Source organism: Thamnophis sirtalis, unplaced genomic scaffold, assembly GCF_051295495.1.
Source record: "Thamnophis sirtalis isolate CommonGarterSnake01/CBP01778 unplaced genomic scaffold, rThaSir2_p1.2 scaffold_4, whole genome shotgun sequence".
Lineage (NCBI taxonomy): Eukaryota > Metazoa > Chordata > Lepidosauria > Squamata > Natricidae > Thamnophis > Thamnophis sirtalis.
Genome location: NW_028261384.1, coordinates 633,232 through 657,924, shown reverse-complemented (window position 1 = coordinate 657,924; position 24,693 = coordinate 633,232). Strand labels below are relative to the sequence as shown.

Below are 24,693 nucleotides of genomic sequence, written 5' to 3'. Positions count from 1 at the left end.
AATAAAGATTGCAATTTGTTTGTCTGGGCTGGAGAGCTGCCAGCGCTCTTTGAAGCAGTTAATTTGATTTGGTTTGAAGACATTTCAACTATTCAAATCACACTTTTCTACAGCCAAATTGTTAAGTCCAGAAAGTCCACTAAGTCCCCAGATTTGTTAAATCTTATAGCTTGTTAGTAACCCAATGCTGTTTAGTCTTTTAACAATGTTAGCGAACACTTAAGAAATAATTGTTTGTTAAGTTTCACTTTAGCCACACCCTTTGATGTTCGGGCACCATTTTCCTTCTATACCGTTAATCTTCACAAAAGGAGATTGTCCTCAAACGGAGTTAAGGTTTGTACTTGCAATTGTAAATGCTCCTGTCTTTGCTCTGCCTGCTTCTTATTCAAATGTAGATTAAAACATTGATTGCAGGGATGGTCACGGCTCTTTGATCTGCAAATGCAGATGCGTCACTGAGAGTGGAGCACTGTTGGGCTACAGGGGGGCTCTCACCTTCCAAGTCCCAGAATTACTCCTGGGGATTTAAGAGAGCTCTACCCTCACCCAGCAGCTCTTCTCCCCCTCTTTTCCCAAGGGGAGGGTTTTCAAACTGCTAGACAGCTGATTTATGCTGTTACAGCAGCTTAACGTGATCTCGAGGCTGGAACATCCCAGAGAGATGTCCGTCAGAGCCTACGGTGCCACCAGAAGTCCCTTTTTTCTCCTGTATCTTGAAGTCTGGGATAGAGCTCCAAATTGTCAAATTCACTTTTCCATCTTCCCTTGCTTTTATCTTCTATATTTTCATTCTCTTCTTTAATTTTTGGGGCTCCAACCCCATCATCTTTTGCTGTGATAAACAATAGTCTATCCAACTTCTTCTCAAATCTCTCGAATCCTTCCAATATGTTTAGAATTTCAGCCAGGATATTTTGAAATTTTGGGGATTCCTCATGTGCGTATTGATCCATCTTTGGGTGGGGGGGGGGAAAGAAAGAGGAAGAAGGGAAAAAATCTGATAGCCGCTGCCACTCTAGTTTTCCAAGCCTCTTTTGTGGATATGCATGTATGTATGTATGTATGTGTGTGTGTGTGTGTATGTGTGTGTGTGTGTCTGTGTGTGTGTATATATGTATGTATGTATGTATGTATGTATGTATGTATGTATGTTTTCTGAGGTTTTCGCGGGTGTTAGTATGTAGGTCTCTAGTTGTTCGGGTTTTCTCCCGCGTAGAATTGGAGATGTCTTGGCAACGTTTCGACGAAGTCTCATTCGTCATCTTCAGGCTGCTTCAGGCTACTTCAGGCTTGGTGTTTCCAGGAGTAGTGTGAGATCTCGGCTGTTTCTTCCTTTTAACTGCCAGTGGGGGTTTAAACTGATTGGGTGGGGGGTTGGCTGTGTCTTGATTGGGTGGAGGTGTGTCCTTATTTGGTGGAGGTGTGTTCTGTTCTGATTGTTTGGGGGGTTGTGTTTCATGTAAGGGTAGGAGGGGTTTTAAAGAGGCTAATTGTGCTTTTGCAGTCTGGCTTCTGGTTCTGGGTCGTGCCTCCTCATCAGTTTGTGTTTTTCAGGTCCAGAATTATTTCTTCCAGCTTGCTCTGAGATGAGATAACTTCTATATTACTTAAAATAGTCAGATAAGATTTGACAAAGTTCATTTCTCTTTTCTTGGTGTCCAGAAATTCACAGAGTCTTTGGCTGTTGAAGGGTGACTGTTTGATGGACATCAAGAGGTCCACCAGGGTCCCTTCCTCCTGCCCTCCTCCCCGAATGGAAGGCAACACTCTGGCCAGCTGTTTCTGGAAAGTACACCTATGTTGCTTTAACAGATCCTTGAAATGCTGGATCTTCCTCTGGATCTCAGGGAAGGTCTCAGCAATGGGATCGTTGGCTAGATCATTGCTTTGCATCTCAATGTCATTGAGTTCCTCCAAGATCTTTTCAGCATCACAGATCCACACAACGTTGATCTCACGGACCATCTTAGCTGCTCTGCTATCCAGCTTGGTCAGAGGGAAGAGCCAAACCCACACAGGCACAGCCTTCTCCCCATCTTTCCCTAACATTTTCGGTAGAGTTTCAAAAACTTTCATGGCATCTTGGAAAGTCACTGGATTTTTTTCCAGAGAAAAGTCTCCGTGGAACTTGCATCTGAACTTCAGAGCATTCACTTTCTCCTCCTCAGTCAGCTGGACCTCTGCTCCAATAGATATTTCCTTTATGAGTGTAGACTTGAGGTTTCCTTCTATATTTTTCACCATCTCCATTGAGGAAACTTCTCGGTCGAAGACAAAGAAGGCCTGGGCTCCATAGAGGATGGCGGTGACCACGTGGGTGGCTGTGCCCTGCTCAAAGACTGTTGCGATATACGTGCAGGTATGCATCTGCCATACTGTAACACGTATAGAACAGAAGCAATAATTAAACCATATGATTAAATCAGTAAACTAAAAGCAATAATTGGCCATATGATTAGATCAGTAAGACAAACTGTCCAACTCCAAGCGTTAATTAAATCAGTACCTTTAACACTAAGCAGATCAGCAACCACAGACTTGTAACTAAGCGTTGATTAAATCAGGGGTTACAACTGTTTAACTCTCAAACATTAATTAAGCATTGGATGTTTGCATGATGATAAAAGGTTTATTGACTATGAGTGTTCTTCGAGTCTACATGAGAGTAAATGAGTTACCATATACTGTAAGCTTGCACAATCATGATTGGTCCGCATTGGCTATGTGAATCCACCCCTCCCTTGTGTATGATCAATAAAAGAAGCCCCCAGACTTCGTTCTGGGTCGGTTTCGTCCCAAAGGAAATTCGTGTCCGAGTCTTCTTTCCTCATTGGCTTCATGAACCACCCGCGGAGAAATCGCAAAAGACGGCTGGATAAGAGACATTCTGGATTCCCAGGTGGCTCATTGTCAGCTGTTCATATTTGGTGGTGGTTTTGTACTGAAGGGTGACTCTGGCCTGTTTCTTGGACTTCTTGGTGTCATGAAGATACTCTGCTGACCCTCTCACATCAATCAGCCCCCCGAGGAAACTGGCCTTGAGGGATGCTGAGATTTTCAGGGCGGAGGCCTTGTCATCTATTCTGTCAGAAGGAATGATTTCAGATTCTGTCTTGGGCTGAGGCTTGATGGTCAGATCCTTCTGAAGTGAACTGTAGTCCCAAAGGGTGACTCCTGCATGGAATAGAAGGAAACAGGCAGATAAAAGTGAAACCAGACCTCCAAAATACTTGCAGCTGGATAGAGAGGATCCAGAGAGGATGGATAAGCGAGACATTATGTCCCCTGGAGGGTTCCCTCATTTGTTCTGTCTGGCCATCACCAAGGAAGCCTCCTACATGTTTTGCAAAATACCACAAACTCCAAAGACTGAGTAGAGGGGAATGGGAATTGCTAGGCACAGAATTAGGTACAGAATTCGCAAACTCCAATTTTACAACTATGTTGCAAAAGGCTGGTGTACAACACAAACGTTCTGCACCTTATCACCCGCAGCATAATGCATTTGTGGAAAGAAGAGGGCAGACATTGCAATCCATGGTTAGGACAATGCTGGCTGATGCTGGATTGCCTGAATCATTGTGGGGTGAGGCGATGATGTGTGGAAATCGTATTTTAAACAACGTAATTAACACCACAACTGGTGAAATACCGTTTACTAGATGGTATGGCAAGAAACCAGACCTCCGTGACATACATATATTTGGAACTCCAGCATGGCTTCATATTCCCTCGCAATTAAGGCATAAAGGCCAAGAAAGAGCTCAACAGCTAATTTTTATAGGCTATAATTCCAACCACAGGTCCTACAGATTTTGGCAAAAAGGATCAACAAAGGTTGTTAGCAGTGCAAATACCAAATTTATGGAACATATCGGGTGGAATAGGTTAGATCAGTGTTTCTCAACCTTGGCGACTTTCAGTCCTTTGGACTTCAACTCCCAGAATCCCTCAGCCAGCATAGAAAGTCACCAAGGTTGAGAAACACTGGGTTAGATCCAAATAATGAAGTGATTACAAAAACCACACTAATGAAGATGATGAGAAACCAGGATTGAATAATAAAAATGAGTTGTCTACTGAAGAGAGAGTAGTAGAGCAGGAACAAGTGAAAATAGAAAGTCCGGTGATAAGTCCTGAGTTACCAAGGCTGACAACACGAGTAACTAGGCCACCTGATAGGTATCAGGCAACTATGGTTTATCAGGTTAACGAAGTTCCTGCAACATACCATGAATTGACCACATTTCCTCTAGAACAGTGTTTCTCAACCTTAGCAACTTGAAGATGTCTGGACTTCAACTCCCAGAATTCCCCAGCCAGCATTCTCTGGCTTTATAAAAGGGTGAACTCAGCTGACAGGGCAGCGCCTTGCGTGCCCTGACAAATGGCTCCACGTGCCACCTGTGGCACGCATGCCTTAGGTTCGCCATCACTACCCTAGTGCTTATTTCAGGACCCAAAATAAAATAAAATGGGGTTTTATTTTTGGAGAAACATAGTATTAGCAGACCCTGGGCCCAGGAATCCCACTCCGAAGTGTCCTTGAGCTGAGCTTGTGCATTGATGGCAACTCCAGCCTTCTTCCCTCCTGAGTTTCCCGCAGGAGATGCCCATCCGCCCCCTTCTCTTCCAGTTCCTACCTGGGATGAGGGCGTCCTTGCGGCAGTCGTACAGCATCCCCAGCTGGAAGGGGCGGCCCAGGGCTGGGGTCTCAATGGGGTCCTCGGCCAGGGCCATGTTCGGCTCTTGCGTGTCGCTGATGCTTCAGGTTCCCTGTAAGAGAGAAGAAACTTTCTGGAGGACGCCACAACTAACCGATAACTCTCTGAGGGGTTGCCGGATGTGGGCACAAGCCACCCTCCACCCACTGATGTTGATTCCGTTTGTCAGGGAATTCTGCAGCCTGTGTCCAAACCGAGTCAGAAAACTCTAATGCGACCTTGAAGTTTTATATAAATGAATATATATTTACAATATATGGCAAACAAGATGGCCATGAAAGCTGGAGCGTCATGAGGTAAATCATCAGGTAAAACCCAGAACAGCAGACGCAGAAGAAAAAAGGCAGGAAAAAGAGAAATTGCCCCTTCTCCCCCAACAACCAATCATAATGTAGATTGCCTCATGTAGCGGCCTCTCGTGCCTTCCGACCAATCGGCTACAACCATGTGCTCTGCCCATTGTACACCTTGCTGTTTGATTTATTAAATGAAATATCTTAGAACAGGGGTGTCAAACTCCCATCGTCACGTCACCATCATGTGACATACCGGGACTTTTTCCCCCTTCGGTAAACCAGGGGTTCGGGTGGCTGTGGGCCATGAGTTTGACACCTGTGTCTTAGAACCACTCCAATTGTATACCTGAACAGCATTTAAACCAAGTTGTTCCACAAGATCTTTGTCTCTTTGTATACTCCGTGGCTTTGTGATAAAATCAACCAAATTGTTTTCTGATGGAGAATAAATTAGGGCTATTCTGTGTTGGGCTGCAAATTTTTTAACAACTGGTTCTCTTGCCATTTGTGTACACAGTGTTATCTTGAGACGCTGGTATAGCTCTCTTAGCTTCAATATCCACATCCTTTAACTATTGTGTCTACCGTGTTAACTCCGAACACAATTCTGACAACGCGATGAGCTCCGTCTCAGCCGTGGAAATGGCAATGGAAGTCTGTTTTCTAGATTGTCATCCAGCTAGTTGTGTGTTTCCACACAGGACAACGCAATCCTGCTGTTGACTTTCTATCTTGTACAGAGATCATTGAAAAGTGCAGCCAATGCCATTTCTGTCCCATATCCAAGCCTGAATTATAATGACTGCTAAAAGGTCCAGATAATCCATTTCATCCACAAACCTCTGGAGCTGCCACACAACCACCCTCTCCAGAACTTTCCCCCCAAAGGAAGATGGACCCATCTTTGGTGTCTCTAGGCAACAACCCCTCCCATTCCGATTCAGAGTAACAGAGTTGGAAGGGACCTCAGAGGTCATCTAGTCCAGCCCCCTTCTCAAGAAAGAGACCCTTAAAGAATCATAGAACCACAAAGCTGGAAGGGTCCTTGGAGGTCATCTACACCAACCCCCCATTCAAGCAGGAGGCCCTTGCAAAATCATAGACCCACAAAGCTGGAAGGGACCTTGGACATCCAGTGAAGAAGCCACCAAGATGTCTGGTGGCCAGGTGTTCCACTGCATAATTGTTCTCACTGTTAGGAAGTTTCTCCTTAGTTCCAAGTTCTTTCTCCCTTTGATGAATTTCCATCCATGGCTTGAAACAAACCAAGGAGAAAATCCCCACAGAGAGCTAAGCGTGATCCCTCCAGGAAGACCAAAATTTGGAATTGTGGGTGGGGGAGATGGAATTGAGGAGGATAATGGGTGAGTGGGGGTGGGTGGGAAGAAGATGTTCCTTCCCTGCTCTCGATTCCTGGTCTCACCTTATTTGGCTGCCAGAAAAGCATTCAGCAGCCTTCAGAAGAGGAGCAACTCCCCCTCCCCAAATTACCTGCAACATCCCCCCCCCCAACAACAACACAGGTGCTTCTGTGCCACACTTGTTGCTAAGCCATCTGTTTCCCCCCTCCTAATCTGAAGTTGCCTTTCCTAACAAGGAAGACGAGATCCCAAAACATCTCAGGATCCCCTTCCCAATGTTAGGATCTCAGCTACTAATTTCCCGCCATTGGCCTCCCTCCCCTCCCCCATTGTGTGTACCTGGTATAATACCCAATAATAGAGTCTCTGGTTTAAAGTCTATGCGTTTCTGTCTCATTTTTTTCCAATCACATGTGGTCGGACTCTCTAAGACAACTGAGATTGGCAGACTCTGATGATGATGCTGTCAAAAATCGCACTGACTTTCAGGAGTGTCTGCAGGATTTCATCGAAAATTGAGATGGTGCCCCCATGGAGCCATTGAACCGCTCTCCATCTTGTAGGCATCTCCACTTGACTTTGTCATGTTCAGCCCAGCCTCGGCTTCCAGGCCTTTCCAGCTGAAAGGGTCGCTGGAGTCCAGGTTCCCCTGTCCCTCTTTTCCAACCACCCAAGTGTCTTCTCCTGTGACAGTCTGTCAATATGGCTGCCAATCCATCCTGGTCCCTCGCTCAGGCAGCTCCAGTCAGCTGACCTCTGCTGTCTTGTCCTTCCAGCCGGTCCCTTATGAAGTCTCCCCCCCACCCCCAGCAGGAAGGTCATGCGGTGGGATGGTGGTCAGATGGCTGGTTGGCCCTTCTTTCTCTCCCTCACTGTGTCCTCCTTCTGCTTCTTGGTCTCTCCTTCATTCCCTCCACTCTTTTGTTAATTCCCGTGCCTATCTCCCTTACTCTGGGTCTCTCTCTTTTCCCTTCTTCCTCTTTTCCCTACCTTTCCTCTCAGGCCTCTCCCTCTACCTTTCCCTCAGTCTACTTTCTCCAGCTTTCCCTCAGGCTAATTTCTCCACCTTTCCCTCAGGCTAACCTCTCCACCTTTCCCTCAGGTTAATTTCTCCACCTTTCCCTCAGGCTATTTTCTCCACCTTTCCCTCAGGCTAATTTCTCCACCTTTCCCTCAGGCTAATTTTACTACCTTTCCCTCGGGTTAATCTCTCTACCTTTCCCTCAGGCTAATTTCTCCACCTTTCCCTCAGGCTAATTTCTCCACCTTTCCCTCAGGCTAATTTTACTACCTTTCCCTCGGGTTAATCTCTCTACCTTTCCCTCAGGCTAATTTCTCCACCTTTCCCTCAGGCTAATTTCTCCACCTTTCCCTCAGGCTAATTTCACTACCTTTCCCTCGGGTTAATCTCTCCACCTTTCCCTCAGGTTAATTTCTCTACCTTTCCCTCAGGCTATTTTCTCCACCTTTCCCTCAGGCTATTTTCTCCACCTTTCCCTCAGGCTAATATCTCCACCTTTCCCTCAGGCTAATTTTACTACCTTTCCCTCGGGTTAATCTCTCTACCTTTCCCTCAGGTTAATTTCTCTACCTTTCCCTCAGGTTAAGTTCTTTATTTTTCCCTCAGTCTACTTTCTCCAGCTTTTCCCCAGGTTAATTTCTCTACCTTTCCCTCATGTTAATTTCTCCACCTTTCCCTCAGGTTAATTTCTCTACCTTTCCCTCAGGCTAATTTCACTACCTTTCCCTCAGGTTAATTTCTCCAACTTTCCCTCAGACTAATTTCACTACCTTTCCCTCAGGTTAATTTCTCCAACTTTCCCTCAGGCTAATTTCACTGCCTTTCCCTCGGGTTAATCTCTCTACCTTTCCCTCAGGCTATTTTCTCCACCTTTCCCTCATGTTAATTTCTCCACCTTTCCCTCAGGTTAATTTCACTACCTTTCCCTCAGGTTAATCTCTCCACCTTTCCCTCAGGTTAATTCATCTATTTTTTCTTCAATCTGATTTCCCAGGGTGGATAAATATCAACGATTAAAAAAAATCAAAAGAATCAGATTTTTAAAAATTGAAATTAGATATTTTTTAATTCAGATTTTTTTATTTTATCAAATTTATTTTAATAAAATGCTTTTGGAGTAAAAAATCTAGTTAAATATAGTTTTCTACTTAAGTTCCATTAATAATTTAGTTTATTCGGCATGAAAATGAGCTTAGTTATGTAGCAGGAGGCTGTATATTCCGCAATACTTGCATTTTTGGTAAACTCATTCAATGAATCCAAGGTCTGCAAGCTAAATAGGAAACCTTCATTTTCCTATCTTTACAAATAATAATATTGTGATAAACATTTCACATTCGCATATGGAACTACCCGAGACAATAAATTGAAAGTAGCAAAGAATTTTATTAATGTATTTGGAAATAGGGGTAAAGCAGAGTGGACGCGCGTCAAGCCACACTTCCCCCTACACCGACCCCTTTCCTCCCCCCTCCCCTTTTCCTGCTTAGAGCTTCACAGTTTTAACCAACGTTTATTTAGCATAAGCTTTATTGCCCCTTTTGGGCCCTGCTTGCAGTTACAGCTGCCACCTTCTGGTTTGACATTTAGCTATTACCTCTTTCACGTTTTTAAAGACAGCTTATAATTTTTCCGGTTACGTGCATTTTATCATGCTAAGCATTTTGGAAACAATGCATATCAGTGGTGGGTTGCCAATTTTTTCACTACCAGTTTGAGCTTGAAAGAGAAAGTGCCAGGGAAAAAACCTTTCACCTGTTTTGAATCAGCCTTCCTGTTTATTCCTATTTAAGTCGGTTTACTTTGCAAGTAGAGAAACAGGAAATGTCTTTGAGAAATGAGTTCCACAACCATCCAGCAGAGGGCAGCAAAGACCTCTCTTGGTCCTTCACTCCTCTGGGCAGATGTTCCCAAACTCGACAGCTTTAATACTTGTGGACTTCAACTCCCAGAAGTCCATCGCCTGCTATCCTACCTGAGGAATTCTGGGAATTGAAGTCCACAAGTCTTCAAGTTGCTGAGTTTGGAGACCCTCTGCTCTTTAAAGCTGCTTCTAAGAGCCAAGGTGGCGCAGTGGTTAAAAGCAGCACTGCAGGCTACTGCTAGATCAGCAGTTCGGCTGTTCAAATCCCACTAGGCTCAGGGTTGACTCAGCCTTCCATCCTTCCGAGGTGGGTAAAATGAGGACCCAGATTGTTGGGGGCAATATGCTGACTCTCTGTAAACCGCTTAGAGAGGGCTGAAAGCCCTATGAAGCGGTATATAAGTCAACTGCTATTGCTATTGCTATTTCTTTTACCTCTTCGCCCAAACCAGTAGTAAAAAAAAAAATGCTTTAAAAAGTGAAAAAAGTTGGCCACGCTCACCCAGTCACATGACACCTCCCACCAAGCCATGCTCACAGAACCGATGGGTAAAAAAATTAGATTTCAGCACTGCTCTAAGGCTGTCCAGGAGGGAGCACCTCCAGCCCACTTCCTCCAAAGGCTGGACCACCACTCTGCCGGTCCAGTCCCAGGTTCAAGGCTCAGCCTGGAAATTATGCAGAAAGCCTCATCTTCTGCGTTGTCTTCAGGGCATTCAGAAAACGAAAGAGAAAGTGCCAGGGGAAAAAAACCTTTCACCTGTTTTGAATCAGCCTTCCTGTTTATTCCTATTTAAGTCGGTTTACTTTGCAAGTAGAGAAACAGGAAATGTCTTTGAGAAATGAGTTCCACAACCATCCAGCAGAGGGCAGCAAAGACCTCTCTTGGTCCTTTACTCCTCTGGGCAGATGTTCCCAAACTCGACAGCTTTAAGACTTGTGGACTTCAACTCCCAGAAGTCCATCGCCTGCTATCCTACCTGAGGAATTCTGGGAATTGAAGTCCACAAGTCTTCAAGTTGCTGAGTTTGGAGACCCTCTGCTCTTTAGAGCTGCTTCTACCCCTTGGGAGTTTGGGCAATGTTTCCCCAGAGTCTGTGTTCCTGCAGTTTGCACCCTCTCTGCAAGAGGGAGAGGAGTTGGGGGTCTTCTGGAAGGAGGCGGCCCTTCCTCCCACGGCCCCCAAGGGCCTCTCGGCCTCTACTTTTCCCTCACCTATCTAGCTCTCCCTCTCTCCCCACTTTTTCCTCCAATGCCTCCTCCTTTCATTCACTTCCCTCCCCCACCATAAGAATAGCATCTCACTTTGTTGACACTGATAATGATTATTCATTTATAATGAATTAATAATATTAGTACTTAATCATCATTACTAGTAATTAATTTGAATGATTATTAATCTTGATAATAATGGTACCGTGTTTCTCCGAAAATAAGACAGGGTCTTATTTTCTTTTGACTCCTGAAAAAAGGCCTTATTTTCGGGGAGGTCTTATTACTTTTGAGGTGCAGGAGGCGGCGAGCGAGGTCACCTCATGGCTGCTGCTGTGTGGTAATATTTTCGGGGAGGGCTTATTTTCGGGGAAACAGGGTAACAATCCAAAGCCCATTTGCCTGGCCCTTGCTGGGGACCCATGGCTACTTTAAGCAGAGCCCCTTTTTCAGCTGGTGGGGTTTTCCAAGGGGGGGCCTGGAGGATCCAGTCATCACCCACTACTAATAATGGGGCTGTCAGGGTTCCAAATAGCATCTAAAATTAAATCAGAGTCCGTGGCAAAGTATTGCTCAAAGCCCCAATTTATGAAGAGAGCCATGTTGGCACATCTGGGAAAACCCGAATCTGAAAGCTTCCCGGTTTTCCCCACCCTGTTGAAAGTTCAAGATCTTGCCCCTCCACACACAAGCCCACCACATGGTCCAATCGTCCACTGCCATGCTGGCAGTTCCACCCCTGCAGTTCCGTCCAGGTGCAGAGGTGCAGAGACAAAGGATGACCTTGGCTTTCTAGAAAGAATGTTGTTATGGCTACATAGCATCTAACTCCGTACAATCCCTCCCTCCCATTTCCCCACCATAGAAAAGGCATAGTAGGGTAATTGAAAGTGTGGCAGGCCAAAGAGCCAAAAGAAAAGATGGCTGCAGGCCTGACAGGGGCTTTTTCTCCCCCCCCCCTGCTTTTTGATTGCTGGGAGGGGGAGCAGGGGGAGCATTTTGCAAAGCATGGGGCAGAGAGCAGCAGAAGCGCAGCCGGCTTTTGTAGACGGAGGGCTGGGGAGACCTCAGCCCGAAACGCCCTTTGTGACTTAAGAACCAAGGGGAGAAATGCCCCGTTTTGCATTGAGCACCCTGCCTGTTTACTGAGGCTGAGTGAGGTAGGGGCTTTTTCAGTTTCTCCCCCACCCCTCAATCACTTGGTCTCCAGGCAGTGCAGGCACGCGAGTCCACTTTCGCTTTCGCTTTCCTGCTGTTTAGATCAGTGGCCCCCAACCTTTGGGGCACCAGAGACCAGTTTTGTGGAGAGAGGTTTATCCTGGACTGGAGGGACCGTGGTTTCAAGGGCTGCCTGTATCCCACGGATGGGGCTTCACTCGTTTGCGCAGCCCAGTTTCTGGCCTACTGAGGACCGGTTCCAGTCCACGGACCGGAGGTTGAGGATCCCTGGTTTAGATGCTTTTGCTTCCTCAGTTCCTTGGATTGTAGAGGGGAGGGGAAGGTGCAGGGAGGCCTTATGGTTTTTGAGTTTTTCACTGGAGGTTTTTAAGGAGAGACTGGACAATCACTTGTCTGAAATGGAATAGGATCTCTTGCTTGAGCAGGGGGCTGGACTAGAAGACCTCCCAGGTCCCCTCCGGCTCTATTCTGATTGATCGATTGATCGATCGATCAATCAAGCAATCAATTGATAGCAGATGGGGCAGCCCACAGGCAGAGGACAGACTGGCTAAGACACTGAGCTTGTTGATTAGAAAGGTCAGCAGTTCGGCAGTTCGAATCCCTAGTACAGGTCTCCTGCATCAGCAGGGGGTTGGACTAGATGACCTCCAAGGTCCCTTCCAGCCCTGTTACTATTAATGGGGACCCTGGGGAGAACGAGCAGAGCAGAAGAGCTCCTGGTGGATGAATTGGGGAATCTCAGAACTGGAAGGGTCTCTTGAGGCCATCTAGTCCAGTCCCTGCTCAGAGCAACTACCTCCCTAGATCCTCGCAGGCTGTCTGATCTTCTCAAGATCAACATTCCTCCTGCTCTCCAACATCTTTTCCGGTTAGGAACCTGTTTTAAGAGTTGGGCTACTTCTGTCTTGTAAGCGCATCGTAGAATGGTATAAATTCAGCTGAATGGAGCAACCCCACCAGACCTCACCCCACCCATAAAAGACACAACCTCTTTTGTAAAAAAAAAAAGGAGGAGATTTAATAAGAAGACCTCAGGTTGACACAGAAATGCTCTCTCTAGTGAGTCCACATGGAGCCCTGGAAGGACTACAGAGACTGCATTGCAGAAAAATTGTGGCAGCTGCTAAGAAAACATGAAGTTGCCCCAGGAAAACAGGAAGGGGTGAGAAAGAACCTCAAGGCTGCCCTCTCTTTTATTTTTCATTCAATCAAATTTTTATTTTTAATATTCTTTATATACATATCACTGCGTGAATGGTGTGGTAACTGGGTAACATACATTTCAGTACACATAAACATAGTCTTGTTATTCCTAAATAGTGGGCGTCCTTGTCTAGTACACTTTCTTGTATTAAAAGTCTCCATCAAGTCCCCATTAGTGATCACTTTTGCTGTTCGTTTGGAATATGTTGTCTGAATCATTTCTGTATGTTTTTCACTAACGTTCATGCATTTTAATTGTAGCATGAATGGCTAAAAGAATTAGCGTCTTTGCTTGACATTCATCATGTCTTCTGTGTAACAAGGAGCATTTCTGTTCCTTTCCACCAGATCATCAATCATGGCCATCAATTCGGCCACCTGAGCCTGTCGTTTTGCCCCTTCGGCCTTGTTCTCGAAAGCCAACATCCTGCCCCCACATTCAGCAACATATCCATTTACCCTGAGCTTTTTATTATGGATTGATATGCAATTCTCAAGAGATTCACCTTCCAGGTGATCTCTGCAGGTGAACAAGACGATCATATAATCCTTGGCTTTAGGGCCAAAAATCTCTTTGATCAGCTGACCCACCTCCTCCTCCCCCTGGGAGAAACCCCAAGGACGCATCACCCGCAGAATGACGTGGGGACCCGGGGAGCAAAACATCACACACTTTCTCACTTCTGCAGCAACGTCCTCCTGTGGACGTCTGGTATGCAAAAAGCCAGGCGTATCAACAACCACAACTTTCCTGCCATTCAGCTGTGTTTCCTCCTTTTGGCATACTTGTGTTACTGACTCAACTGACATCCGGGACATAAAGACATTTCTTGTTACTCCACCAAATGACATATCAGACTTAAAGACTTTGCTCCCCAGAATTGTGTTTCCTGTTGCACTTATCCCAATTCCGCTTTTGCCCACCAGGACGATCCTCCGTTCAGGCCCTGCAACCCAGAGGGGAGAGGAGAGAAGAAGGGGACACGGTCAGCAGCGTAAACCCTTAGTTGCCTGTCCTTCCACCCAGGACAGTAGCTTCCAGCCCACCCTCCAGGGCCCAAGACTTTACCTGGGATGCTTATAGTCTTTTCCAGACCAGTCGCACCGCACAAAACCCGGGATTTCTGGATGAAAAAGGGAACAGAATCAGCAAAAGGAGAGGCTGCCTTGCAGGGAGGTTGCCAGGAACTCCCCTCCCCCAGAAGACACAGGGAGGAATTGGAGCCGGGGGTGTAAAAAAGAGCCACCCCCTCCTCACTGTCCTTGAGGCTGACCCATCTGTTCCTTCTCTCTACCTCACCCCCCTTTTATGCAGACCTTCAATTCTTGGGATCCATTCAAATCATTTAGCAACCGCTTCTCTGCCCCAATGACTGCTGGGTAGGGGCGGCTGGGTGGTCATGTGACTGGGTAGGTGTGGGCAACCTGAGGTCACTCACATGGAGGGGCGCCTGGCTTCTCCTCGCCCCTCCCCTCCCAGCCAGTCCTGGCCTCGTCTTGCCTGTTATGGTGAGAGAGGAAGCTTTTTCAAAGTCATCTTGCCCTGGATACCAAGATGAGATTTAGCCATCAGAAGACCTGATGTCCATTTCCACGTCTATCACCATTCTCTTGGTAAGGCTGAGTGGAGAGATTTATACAGAACCACAGAGCTGGAAGGGACCTTGGAGGTCATCTAGTCCGACCCCTGCTCCAGCATTAGGCCCTAAACTATTATGGGCAAGTTTCTTCTTAAAACTACTCACTGGCATGGAAGGATAATGGGAAGGGTGAGAAAAGGAGGCTCTTTCAGTAAGATGGACACTACTAACATGGTACAACCTTTTGGAAGGGGGGAGAAAACATTGGAAGTCTGGACTGACCATAGGAATCTGGGGGCCCTTAGGACCCCTGTGGAAGCCACCGCCTAAACAAGTCCGCTGGGCCCAATACTTTAACCAATGCAGATAAAACACATCCCGGTGGGGGGGGGGGAGCTTCCTAGCTGATGCCGTCTCCTGCATGCCCCAATACAAATGCCGGCAGGAGAAGGGAGTAGACTCCATAATTCCCCTTACCTCAGCCGAGGCTCAAGTGACCACCCACCAACAATTCCAGCAAGGCCAACTCACAAGCAATTTAACCATGGAACTCAAAACCAGACTCCTAGAGGACCCCTGGTTCCATGACAACCAACACCGCTTGACAAATAAGGGAGGACCTAGCACCATGATGGTGAACCTATGGCAGATGTGTGACAGGTAGCACATGGAGGCATATCTGACGGCACACCAGCCCTCATCTCCATCCGGCCGGCTGATGTTTGGCCTCCCGGAGGGCCGGGCAAGGCTGTTATTTGGAAACAAACTTATGGTAGGCCCATTGGGCCTGTTTTTCACCCTCCCCAGGCTCCGGAGACTTTCCTGAAGGCTGGGGAGGGCGAAAACGAACCTCCCCCAGCCCCCCCGGAGGAAATACCAAGTTCAGCTTGGAGGTGAGTAGTGAGGCGTGCATGTGGGGGTGCTTTGCATTATCGCCCTCACATTTTTGGCACCCAACAACGGAAAGGTTAGCCATCCCTGACCTAGCATGAAAGGGGGTGAAATTCTACATCCCCGAGTTCCTCCGCTCCTCAATCCTCCGGAGAAGCCAGGATGTCAAATTGATGGGCCACTTTGGATTCATAAAAACTTTACATTTAGTGAGGAGACAATTCTGGTGCCCCGGCATGAAGAAAGACACGGACAGTTATGTGAAAAGTTGCAATTTCTGTGCTGTTATGAAAAAGAGACTAGGAAAAACCTCAACAGATGGTTGAGCCAACAAAGGCACGGGAGGAAATTATACTTGAGTTGCCAAAAAGCAGGGGAAACAGGGTTGATCTGGACTGCGAATGACTTATTCTTCAAGCAGGCACACTTCATACCCGGCAGCCGACTCCCCTCAGCCCACCAGCTGTCCAAACGCTTCCTGAAGCACATCTACCACCTGCATGGGGTACCACACAGAGAATTATGTCAGACAGAGGGGTCCAGTTCACGGATAAGTTCTGGAGGGAGTTCCTGCGGTTGATTGAGTCATCCCAGGGCCTTAGTTCGGCCTCCCATCCGAGCACCAATGGCAGGGCGGAGAGACTTAACGCCATTGTAGAACAGAGCCTGAGGTGCTACGCGGACTATCAACAGTCCAATTGGATGGACCTCTTGCCATGCACAGAGGTTGCCTACAATAATGCTGTTCACAGTAGCACGGGACTAACCCCTTTCAAAGTAATAAGCAGTATGGACTTCGTCCCAATGCCGGAATACCCAAGGGAATCCCCCTCCTCTGTCAGTTTGATGGATTGGCTGTCAACATTAAAAGGGGCGTTGGAAAATGTCAAAAAACTGCTGGCTAAAGCAGTGCAGACCTACACTGAGTCCCACAACGGCCGTTCCAGGTGGGGGAGAAGGTCTACCTCTCCAACAAATGCTTAAGGCTAAGGACCAGCCTTCCCTCTAAGGTGCATGCGTGAGCGGCTGCGCAGGTAACAAAAAAACACCGCACACAAGTTTCAAAGTGCAGCGCAGTGTTTTTTAATGCCTTCAAATGTGACTGAAAATATCCCCCTTCCCTCCCTTCTGAACTCTGATTTCTGATTGGTGAAATCAAGGAAGACTCTGCCTGGAGATCGATGATGCTGCATAAGGGAGAATTCCCATTGGTCCTCTGGGGCTTCGTCAGTTCCTGGGAAAATGGGATTTGCTGGGTGTAGCCGCCCGGGTGCCGTCTGGAAGGCATTGCAGCCCAACTTGGTTGGAGATGTTGGGTAATATGTTTGGGGGTGCTTTTACGACCCGGCTGGCCTGAGAGAGCCTCGATTTTCCTCCATCTGCTGGCGGAGAGACTTCCCCCCCTCCCTCTGCTATTCTCTCTTCCACGTCGGCTTCTCTGGTCGCTGTGGCCGTTTTGAAAACGCGAGTCTCCCTTTTTCGGCAGCTTGGGTAGCTGGACTTCAACACCAAAGCAGCCAGGTTCCCACTGCAGTTTTTCTCAGGCCAGTGAGGGAAGAGGCTCCTGTAGGAGAACGAACTCCAGGGGGCCCAAAGAAGCAAACAGCTGGGTCGCCGTTTTGGGCGGCCCTCGTATGATGCCTTTGGATGGCATTTCTCAGCTTTTTCAGCATTTTCAGCTGCGCCTTCCCGACCTTGAGGACTGTGAGGAGTTCTTAGAATTGCACTGGACTATCCATCCATTTTGTCCCAGGGAGAAGGCGGTCAGCCTGGGACAGCACTGGGAGAGAATGGGAGGTCGTTTCCATCTGCTATTATTGCACCCCCCTTCCTCTCCCCTCGGCCTGGCCTCCCCTGTCAGTGCATTCTCTCTCCCACTGGGCCCCCGCCATTGCAGGGCCTTTTACTGCGTGAGACTTGACTCCTTCCTGAGAGTGGCTTTTGGACGTTTTGGATTGTATTTTCATCTGCCCTCTTATCTGCACTTCCACTTGCACTTCCATCTACTATGTCCATCGCTGCCTGATGCCGCCTTGGACCTGCTGCCGCAGACAGCACCACTATTGGACGAGTGGAGGGCACTTACAGTTCGCAAGAAGGCCCTCCCCCTCCCTCAACCACTCTGGACTTTCTTTTGGACTTTCCCAGAATTTGCACCTTTTAAGTAACTGCGCAACTTCCTTCTTTTCTTTTCCTTTCTTTTTCTTTTTTCTTTTTTTTTCTTCCTTTGTATGGGATATGCATGGGATACGCATGTGATTGAGCGAATGGTTCCACTTTTATTGACTTATCTGCTGTATTTTGTGTTTTAATTATCATGTGGAGACTGCTTGGGTGAGTGAATGAGTATGAGTGCCTCGGAGGACCTGCTGGGGAATGCGGGGGTCATCGGGGTGGCTGGGGGGACCAGGGACACGGGAGTGGGTCGGAGCATAATGGTCACTACAGGGAGAGGCAGATACGGTGGGGACTTTAGGGCTGGCCATTACCGGGGAAGGAGGGTTTGCTATATTACAGAGATCCCTCCTTCCGGCCCTATGAGTCCCACTCCAAGGCCAGATGGCGTGAGTATTCAGGACCCTGGTCTCAGGCTGCTGTTGCTAAATGCCAGGTCTGTTGTTCACAAGGCTCCCCTCGTCTGGGACTTGATTTTAGAAGAGGGGGCAGACCTGGCATGTATTACTGAAACCTGGCTGGGCAAAGAAGGAGGAGTCCCCCTTGTAGAGATGTGCCCAGAAGGATTTCAGGTGCTTCATCAGCCGAGAGCCCAGGAAAGGGGTGGCGGTGTGGCTATTGTTATCCGGGAGTCTCTAGTACCTCGTAGGGTCCCTGCTCCGAAGCTTGTCGGGTGTGAGACTCTGCTGGTGAAGTTGGACCTCAAGGGTCAAGTGGGTCTGCTGCTAACGTACCTGCCTCCCAACTGCGTTGCAGCAGCCCTCCCCTCACTCCTCGAGTCAGTAGCCGAGCTGGCAATTGAGTTCCCCAGGCTTATGGTTCTGGGGGACTTCAATTTGCCATCGCTCGGTGAACACTCTGATGGGGCGCAGGAGTTCATGGCTTCCATGACAGCCATGGGCTTGACCCAGGTAATTCGGGGCCCAACCCACTCGGCGGGTCACATGCTCGACCTCGTATTTCTCTTGGAGCAGTGGATGTGTGATCTTGGTCTGAGGGGAAATGAGACCATACCCCTGTCATGGTCAGACCACTGCCTACTGAGGCTTGACTTCCGGAGGCCAAACCCCCACCGTAGGGAGGAGGAACCGACCAGGTGGTTCCGCCCCAGGCGACTGATGGACCCCTTGAGGTTCCAGACGGAGCTTGGGGTTATTCCTGATACTCTCGCCCACAGTTCGGCGGAGACTCTGGCTCTGCCTGGTACTCGGCGGCATCGGAGTCTCTTGACCGGATTGCGCCACTACGGCCCCTCCGGGTCAGCGGATCCCGGAGACCCCCTTGGTTCACCGAGGAGCTCCGGGAGAAGAAGCGCCGGAGGAGACGCCTAGAGCACTTGTGGAGGTCCGATAAGTCCGAGTCGAACCGAGCACTATTAACAACTTGCACCAAGGATTACATCAGGGCACTTAGGGCAGCAAAAAGATCTCATATTGCCACCTTGGTTGCGTCCACTGAGTCCCGCCCAGCCGCCCTGTTTAGGATAACCCGTTCCCTCCTAAATAGGAGGGATACGGGGGAACCCTTGCAGGGTAGAGCTGAGGATTATGCCCAATTCTTAGCGGACAAAGTTGCTCGGTTTCGGTCGGACTTGGACTCCACCGCTGCAAATCCAGCCGGGACACAAGAGGATCACTTGGCAAACCATCTCTGGGTTGAGTTTCAGGATGTTGCCTCTGGGGATGTGGACAAGGCCATTCGAGCTGTGAGTGCCTCCACCTGTATTCTGGACCCGTGTCCCTCCTGGCTGGTTGCCAACAGCAGTGAGGTGACACGTGGCTGGATCCAGGCGGTCATAACCGCCTCCCTTCGGGAGGGGCACTTCCCCGCTGCACTTAAAACGGCGGTGGTGAGACCCCTCCTGAAGAAACCATCCTTGGATCCAGCCATTTTAAATAACTACCGTCCTGTCTCCAACCTTCCCTTTGTTGGGAAGGTTGTTGAGAAGGTGGTGGCCTTCCAGCTTCAACGGGCCTTGGATGAAGCTAGCTACCTTGATCCCTTCCAGTCCGGCTTCAGACCCGGTTACAGCACAGAAACCGCTTTGATCGCATTGACCGATGATCTCTGGAGGGCCAGAGATGGAGGCCATGCGTCCATCCTGGTTCTCCTTGACCTCTCGGCGGCTTTCGATACCATCGACCATGGTATCCTTCTGCGACGACTGCGGGAGGTGGGGGTGGGAGGCACTGTTTTGCAGTGGTTCTCCTCCTACCTCTCGGACAGGTCGCAGTCGGTGTTGGTGGGGGGACAGAGATCGTCCCTGAGGCCCCTAAAATATGGGGTGCCACAGGGTTCGGTCTTATCCCCCCTACTATTTAACATATACATGAAACCGCTGGGCGAGATCATTCGGAGGCACGGGATAAAATACCATCAATATGCGGACGATACGCAATTGTATCTGTCCGCCCCGTGCCAACTCAATGAAGCGGTGGACATGATGAACCAGGGTCTGGAGGCCGTCAAGAACTGGATGAGCGCTAACAAACAACCCGGACAAGACCGAGTGGCTGTTGTGTTTCCCTCCCAACAATTTGGCTAATGTTCCATCTATCAGGCTGGGGGATCAAATTTTATACCCCTCAGATAGGGTTCGTAACTTAGGAGTCCTCCTGGATCCACAGCTGACTCTCGATCATCTTCTGTCGGCTGTGACCAGGGGGGCATTTGCCCAGGTTCGCCTGGTCCGCCAGTTACGACCCTACCTGAATCGGGAGGCTCTCACAACAGTCACTTGAGCCCTTGTGATCTCTAGGCTGGAATACTGCAATGTGCTCTACATGGGGCTGCCCTTGAAGTGCATCCGGCGACTGCAGTTAGTTCAGAATGCGGCCGCGCGAGTGATAGTGGGCGCACCACGGTTCGCCCACATAACACCCATCCTCCGCGAGCTGCACTGGCTACCTGTTGATCTCCGGGTGCGCTTCAGGGTGCTGTTGACCATCTTTAAAGCCCTTCATGGTAGTGGATCTGAGTACTTGAGAGACCGCCTTCTGCCGATTACCTCCCTCTGACCGATAAGATCGCACAGACTGGGCCTCCTCCGAATCCCATCCGCCAGTCAATGTCGGCTGGCGACTACACGGAGGAGAGCCTTTTCTGTTGCAGCTCCGACCCTGTGGAACGATCTCCCTGTCGAGATACGCACCCTCACCACCGTCCAGGCCTTCCGCGCAGCCCTCAAGACCTGGCTCTCCCAACAGGCCTGGGGATAAGTCTCTAATTTGCCCCACCCAAGTGTTGAATGTTGAATGCAAGTTGTGTTTTTATTACTTTATTTTGTTCACATATTGTTTATTTTGAATTGCACCCCCTCCCTAATGATTGTAAGCCGCCCTGAGTCCCCTCAGGGAAAAGGGCGGCCTATAAATCTTAATAAAATACTCAAAAAAAAAATTCTCTGCACATCCGGGCTTTCTCAGGCATTGCCTCGTCTGAAGCCCCGTTCTGGGCTCAGCCTTTTTTCTGTGATCCCTTCGCTTTGGGGAGAGAGGGAAGCAGCGTGGGATTGGACTGCCTGAGCCAAAGGGGTCCATGGGATCTTGAGACTTGATTTTTGAGCAGTACCAATCCTTTCCACTCTTTCCTTTTCCTTTCTGTCCTTCTTCTATCTTCTTTTCCTTTCCTTTCCTTTTTCCTTTCCTTTTTCATTTCTTTTTTCCTTTCCTTTCTCTTTTCCTTTCCTTTCTCCTTTTCTTTTCCTTTCCTTCTTTCCCATTTCCTTTCCTTTTTCCTTTCCTTCTTTCCCATTTCCTTTCCCATTTCCTTTCCTTTCTCTTTTCCTTTCCTTTCTTCTTTCCCATTTCCTTTTCTTTTTCCTTTCCTTCTTTTCTATTTCCTTTCTCTTTTCCTTTCCTTTCTTCTTTCCTTCTTTTCCATTTCCTTTTCTTTCTCCTTTCCTTTCTCTTTTCCTTTCCTTTCTTCTTTCCCATTTCCTTTCCTTTTTCCTTTCCTTCTTTTCCATTTCCTTTTCTTTCTCCTTTCCTTTCCTTTTTCCTTTTCTTCTTTCCCATTTCCTTTCCTTTTTCCTTTCCTTCTTTTCCATTTCCTTTTCTTTCTCCTTTCCTTTCCTTTTTCCTTTCTCTTTTCCTTTCCTTTTTCCTTTCTCTTTTCCTTTCCTTTCTTCTTTCCCATTTCCTTTCCTTTTTTCTTTCCTTCTTTTCTATTTCCTTTCTCTTTTCCTTTCCTTTCTCCTTTCCTTTTCTTTTTCCTTTCCTTCTTTCCCATTTCCTTTCCTTTTTCCTTTCCTTCTTTTCTATTTCCTTTCCTTTTTCCTTTTCTTTTCTTGTTTCCCATTTTCTTTCCTTTCCCTCCCCCTCCCCTCCCTCCCTTCCTGGGGGTCTGAGGGAGAGGGAGGGGCCCCTTTTCCTCCTTACCCCCTCCCAACATCTGCTCTGATGGCAATTATGGCTAAAAAAAATTCAGGTGCTCAGGCATGAAAATGTGCTGCTCGAACACTATACTTTTCCGCACACACTGAAAAAATATTAGAGGGAACATTGCTAAGGACCCCCAGTATGAAGCTGGGACCTAAATTCATGGGGCCATTTCCTATAGTGCAATTAAAACTGTCCCAGCTGCTGGAGAGAATACATCTGGTGTTCCACAGCAGCCTCCTAAAACCAGCGGTTGGGTTGACCCCTCAGACCACCACCCTGTGAGCCCATAGACCCAGTAGTAATAGGGAACCAAACCCATTATGAGCTGCAGGGCATCCATGACTGCAGGTAGCACAGGGGGCAAATCTAATAGGTAGTCAAGGGGAGGGGCTACCCTCCCCTTATAGCCAAATTCCACAAAAAGAACCCAACGAAGGCTGGGGGGGAACCACCCCCTTAAAAGATACACCTGTACTCAAATTATCTTTGCCTTGCACAGGTTGCCTTCCAGGAGTGAGGGAGGCCGAATGTCAACTTGTGAAGCTTTCCTGGTCTGCTCCCAAGTTGCCATAGGAAATCGCTCCTCACAGCTGCACCCAGGAATTGACACCCCAGTCGAAACAAAACACATCCTAGCTGCCCGAAATCAAGGCCACAGTGACCCACAACAGCTGGAGGGAGTGACTTCTACGACCCACAAAAGTGCTTCATTGGGGAATGCCACTGGTGACACACCTTGGGAGGAAGGGAAAACAGGGTCAGAGGCAAGGCGTGAACTGGGTGAAGACAGAGCTGGCATGGCGCTCCTAATAAACAACTGGATTTTCTCACTAAATGGTTTGAGGCTCCTGATTTTATTAGGGTGCTGGATGGGACACTGGCATCAACTATTTTACTAGCTCCACCTTGTCATCATCATCATCCTCCTCCTCCTCCTCCTCCTCCTCCTCCTCCTCCTCCTCCTCCTCCACCACCACCACCACCAACACCAACACCAACACCACCAACACCACCACCAACACCACTACCATCACCACCAAAACCAGCAAGTTACCTCAGCAGGCCTTCCTGTAGGACAGATGCAAGCGATGACCTCACTCCATTGACCGAGCCCTTCTTGAGTCACAGCTGCACATCGGAATTGGTACAGACGATTTAGGTGGACATCTTTCAGGGTGAATTGATCCTTAGGATCTTCCGTATAGACACTTTTCCAATTCTCCTCTCCTAAAAACCGATATTCCACCAGGTATCTGGAGACTGAAGCATTCTTAATGGTTTCTGGATCAATAATGATCTGAAAACATTTTGGTTGGACTGGGTCAACCTTTAGAGAGGGAGGTCTTTTAAGAGCATCTTCCAGCTCCTGTCGTTTCTTGAGGCTCTCCATGATCATGGTTAAACTTTTGGTTTCCAGAAACTTTAATGAATCAAAAAAATTCTTCATGCTCTCAGTGCTCATTTTCCAGAACATTTCAGAAGCAGCATTACAGCTTTCTCCGTATTTTTCATGAACAAAGAGGGCTGAATGGTTGAATCTGAAGTGCAGAGGGATTCCTGACTCATCCTGAGCACATGGCAAGTCAGCCTCCTTGAGGGCCTCCAGGACAGGTGGAGTCCCCCCATCTGAAAAGGTGATCAGGAGTTGGATGTTATCCTTCATGTCTTTTCCCAACATGGAGATCATGGAATGAAAGCTGAGTTTCTGGGCGTGAGTTGAATGGGCAAGGAAGGCCTGGGCTACGAAGCAGATGGCATCAATACGGTCAATGTCCCCTGGGATGGAGAAAAACTCCAGGAACTGGTTCTCAACCAGGTTGTCTTGCTCTGTGTCTCTTGGGCCTACAAACCCTGGAGTGTCAATGATTGTGAGCGAATAGGGAATTCGGAAGCCCTTCTGATGGTTCACCACATAGGCTGTGACTTCAGACGTCCTGCTTCCAGCTTCATTTCTCTGGGTGGTTTCATGAATGAGTTTGAATCTGAAATTGTCTTCCCACTGGACACCCAAGATATAATTGATCATCCCGTTGATCAGAGTGGTTTTCCCACTCCCTGTTGCCCCCATCACCAGGATCACTTTGTTGGGCACTTCCATGTTCTCCTCTCCAAGCTGGTACAAGAGACGGGAGGTGGAGGCATCTGAGGAGACTTTCTCCAGAGGAAGGGTGAACACTAACGGCTGTCTGTCCTCCACCAGGGAGCTTTTCTGAAGGAACTGGCAAGCTATGTTCTCTGCATCTTCTTCCTCCAGTGATGTGGAGACCTCCGCCTCCTCACTGGGGACACTCAGAGCTCCATTGTCACACACGGCAGACACCCGTATTCTGAATGCTGTCTGGGGCTGCAAACCTTCAATAGGGCAAAACTCTGTTTTTCTCCCAGTCTGTTTTTCAGTCCATTGGTTCTTCCCAGCTGCAGCCTCCACCATTCTGTACTCCACCTTGTACTCCTTGACCACAACTCCTGAGGCAACAATGCTGGGACTCATCCAGGCCACAGAGATGACAGAAGATGCTGCAGTGACCATTCTCAATTTCTCAGGAGGGCTGGTGGGACGGGTCTTTATGGGTGGGCTCAGGTCACTGGATTTACTAAGGCCTACCTTGCAACAAGCAGCGTATTTGAACTGGTATTCTGTGTTTGGAGGCAGATCTTTCAGCAGGAACATCTCCCTGGAGTCTACTGTCTTCACGGTCTTCTAGTTTTCTTCCCCTGAAACCTTGTACACTACCAGATAGCTGGAGATTGCAGCCTTTCCATAGTCCGCTGGCTGAAACTTCAGCTGAATGCTGTTGT

General features: G+C 48.2%; 1 protein-coding gene and 1 pseudogene across 2 annotated transcripts; both read right to left on the bottom strand.

The window, feature by feature from the left end:
* Positions 1-1,421: 1,421 nt before the first annotated feature.
* Positions 1,422-4,938, bottom strand: LOC148045688 (verrucotoxin subunit beta pseudogene; annotated as a pseudogene). Its single transcript, XR_015696296.1, has 3 exons — positions 4,647-4,938; positions 2,851-3,177; positions 1,422-2,342 (listed from the first exon to the last, which is right to left on the bottom strand). The product of XR_015696296.1 is annotated as a verrucotoxin subunit beta pseudogene (transcript).
* Positions 4,939-12,912: 7,974 nt separating this feature from the next.
* On the bottom strand, positions 12,913-24,614 carry LOC148045687 (uncharacterized). Its single transcript, XM_087712254.1, has 3 exons — positions 22,949-24,614; positions 13,936-13,990; positions 12,913-13,813 (listed from the first exon to the last, which is right to left on the bottom strand). Exons 1-3 carry the CDS (start codon positions 24,563-24,565, stop codon positions 13,146-13,148), a joined length of 2,340 nt encoding a protein of 779 aa, XP_087568380.1. The 5' UTR covers positions 24,566-24,614; the 3' UTR covers positions 12,913-13,145.
* Positions 24,615-24,693: the final 79 nt, after the last annotated feature.

Excerpts from the sequence above, each read along its gene's own strand:
- LOC148045687 (XM_087712254.1), bottom strand. The coding sequence starts at position 24,565 with ATGTTCCTGCTGAAAGATCTGCCTCCAAACACAGAATACCAGTTCAAA. Across the intron at positions 13,991-22,948 it reads CTACAGGAAGGCCTGCTGAG|AAATCCCGGGTTTTGTGCGG; the intron begins GTAACTTGCTGG and ends TTTTTCATCCAG. Across the intron at positions 13,814-13,935 it reads AAAGACTATAAGCATCCCAG|GGCCTGAACGGAGGATCGTC; the intron begins GTAAAGTCTTGG and ends TCTGGGTTGCAG.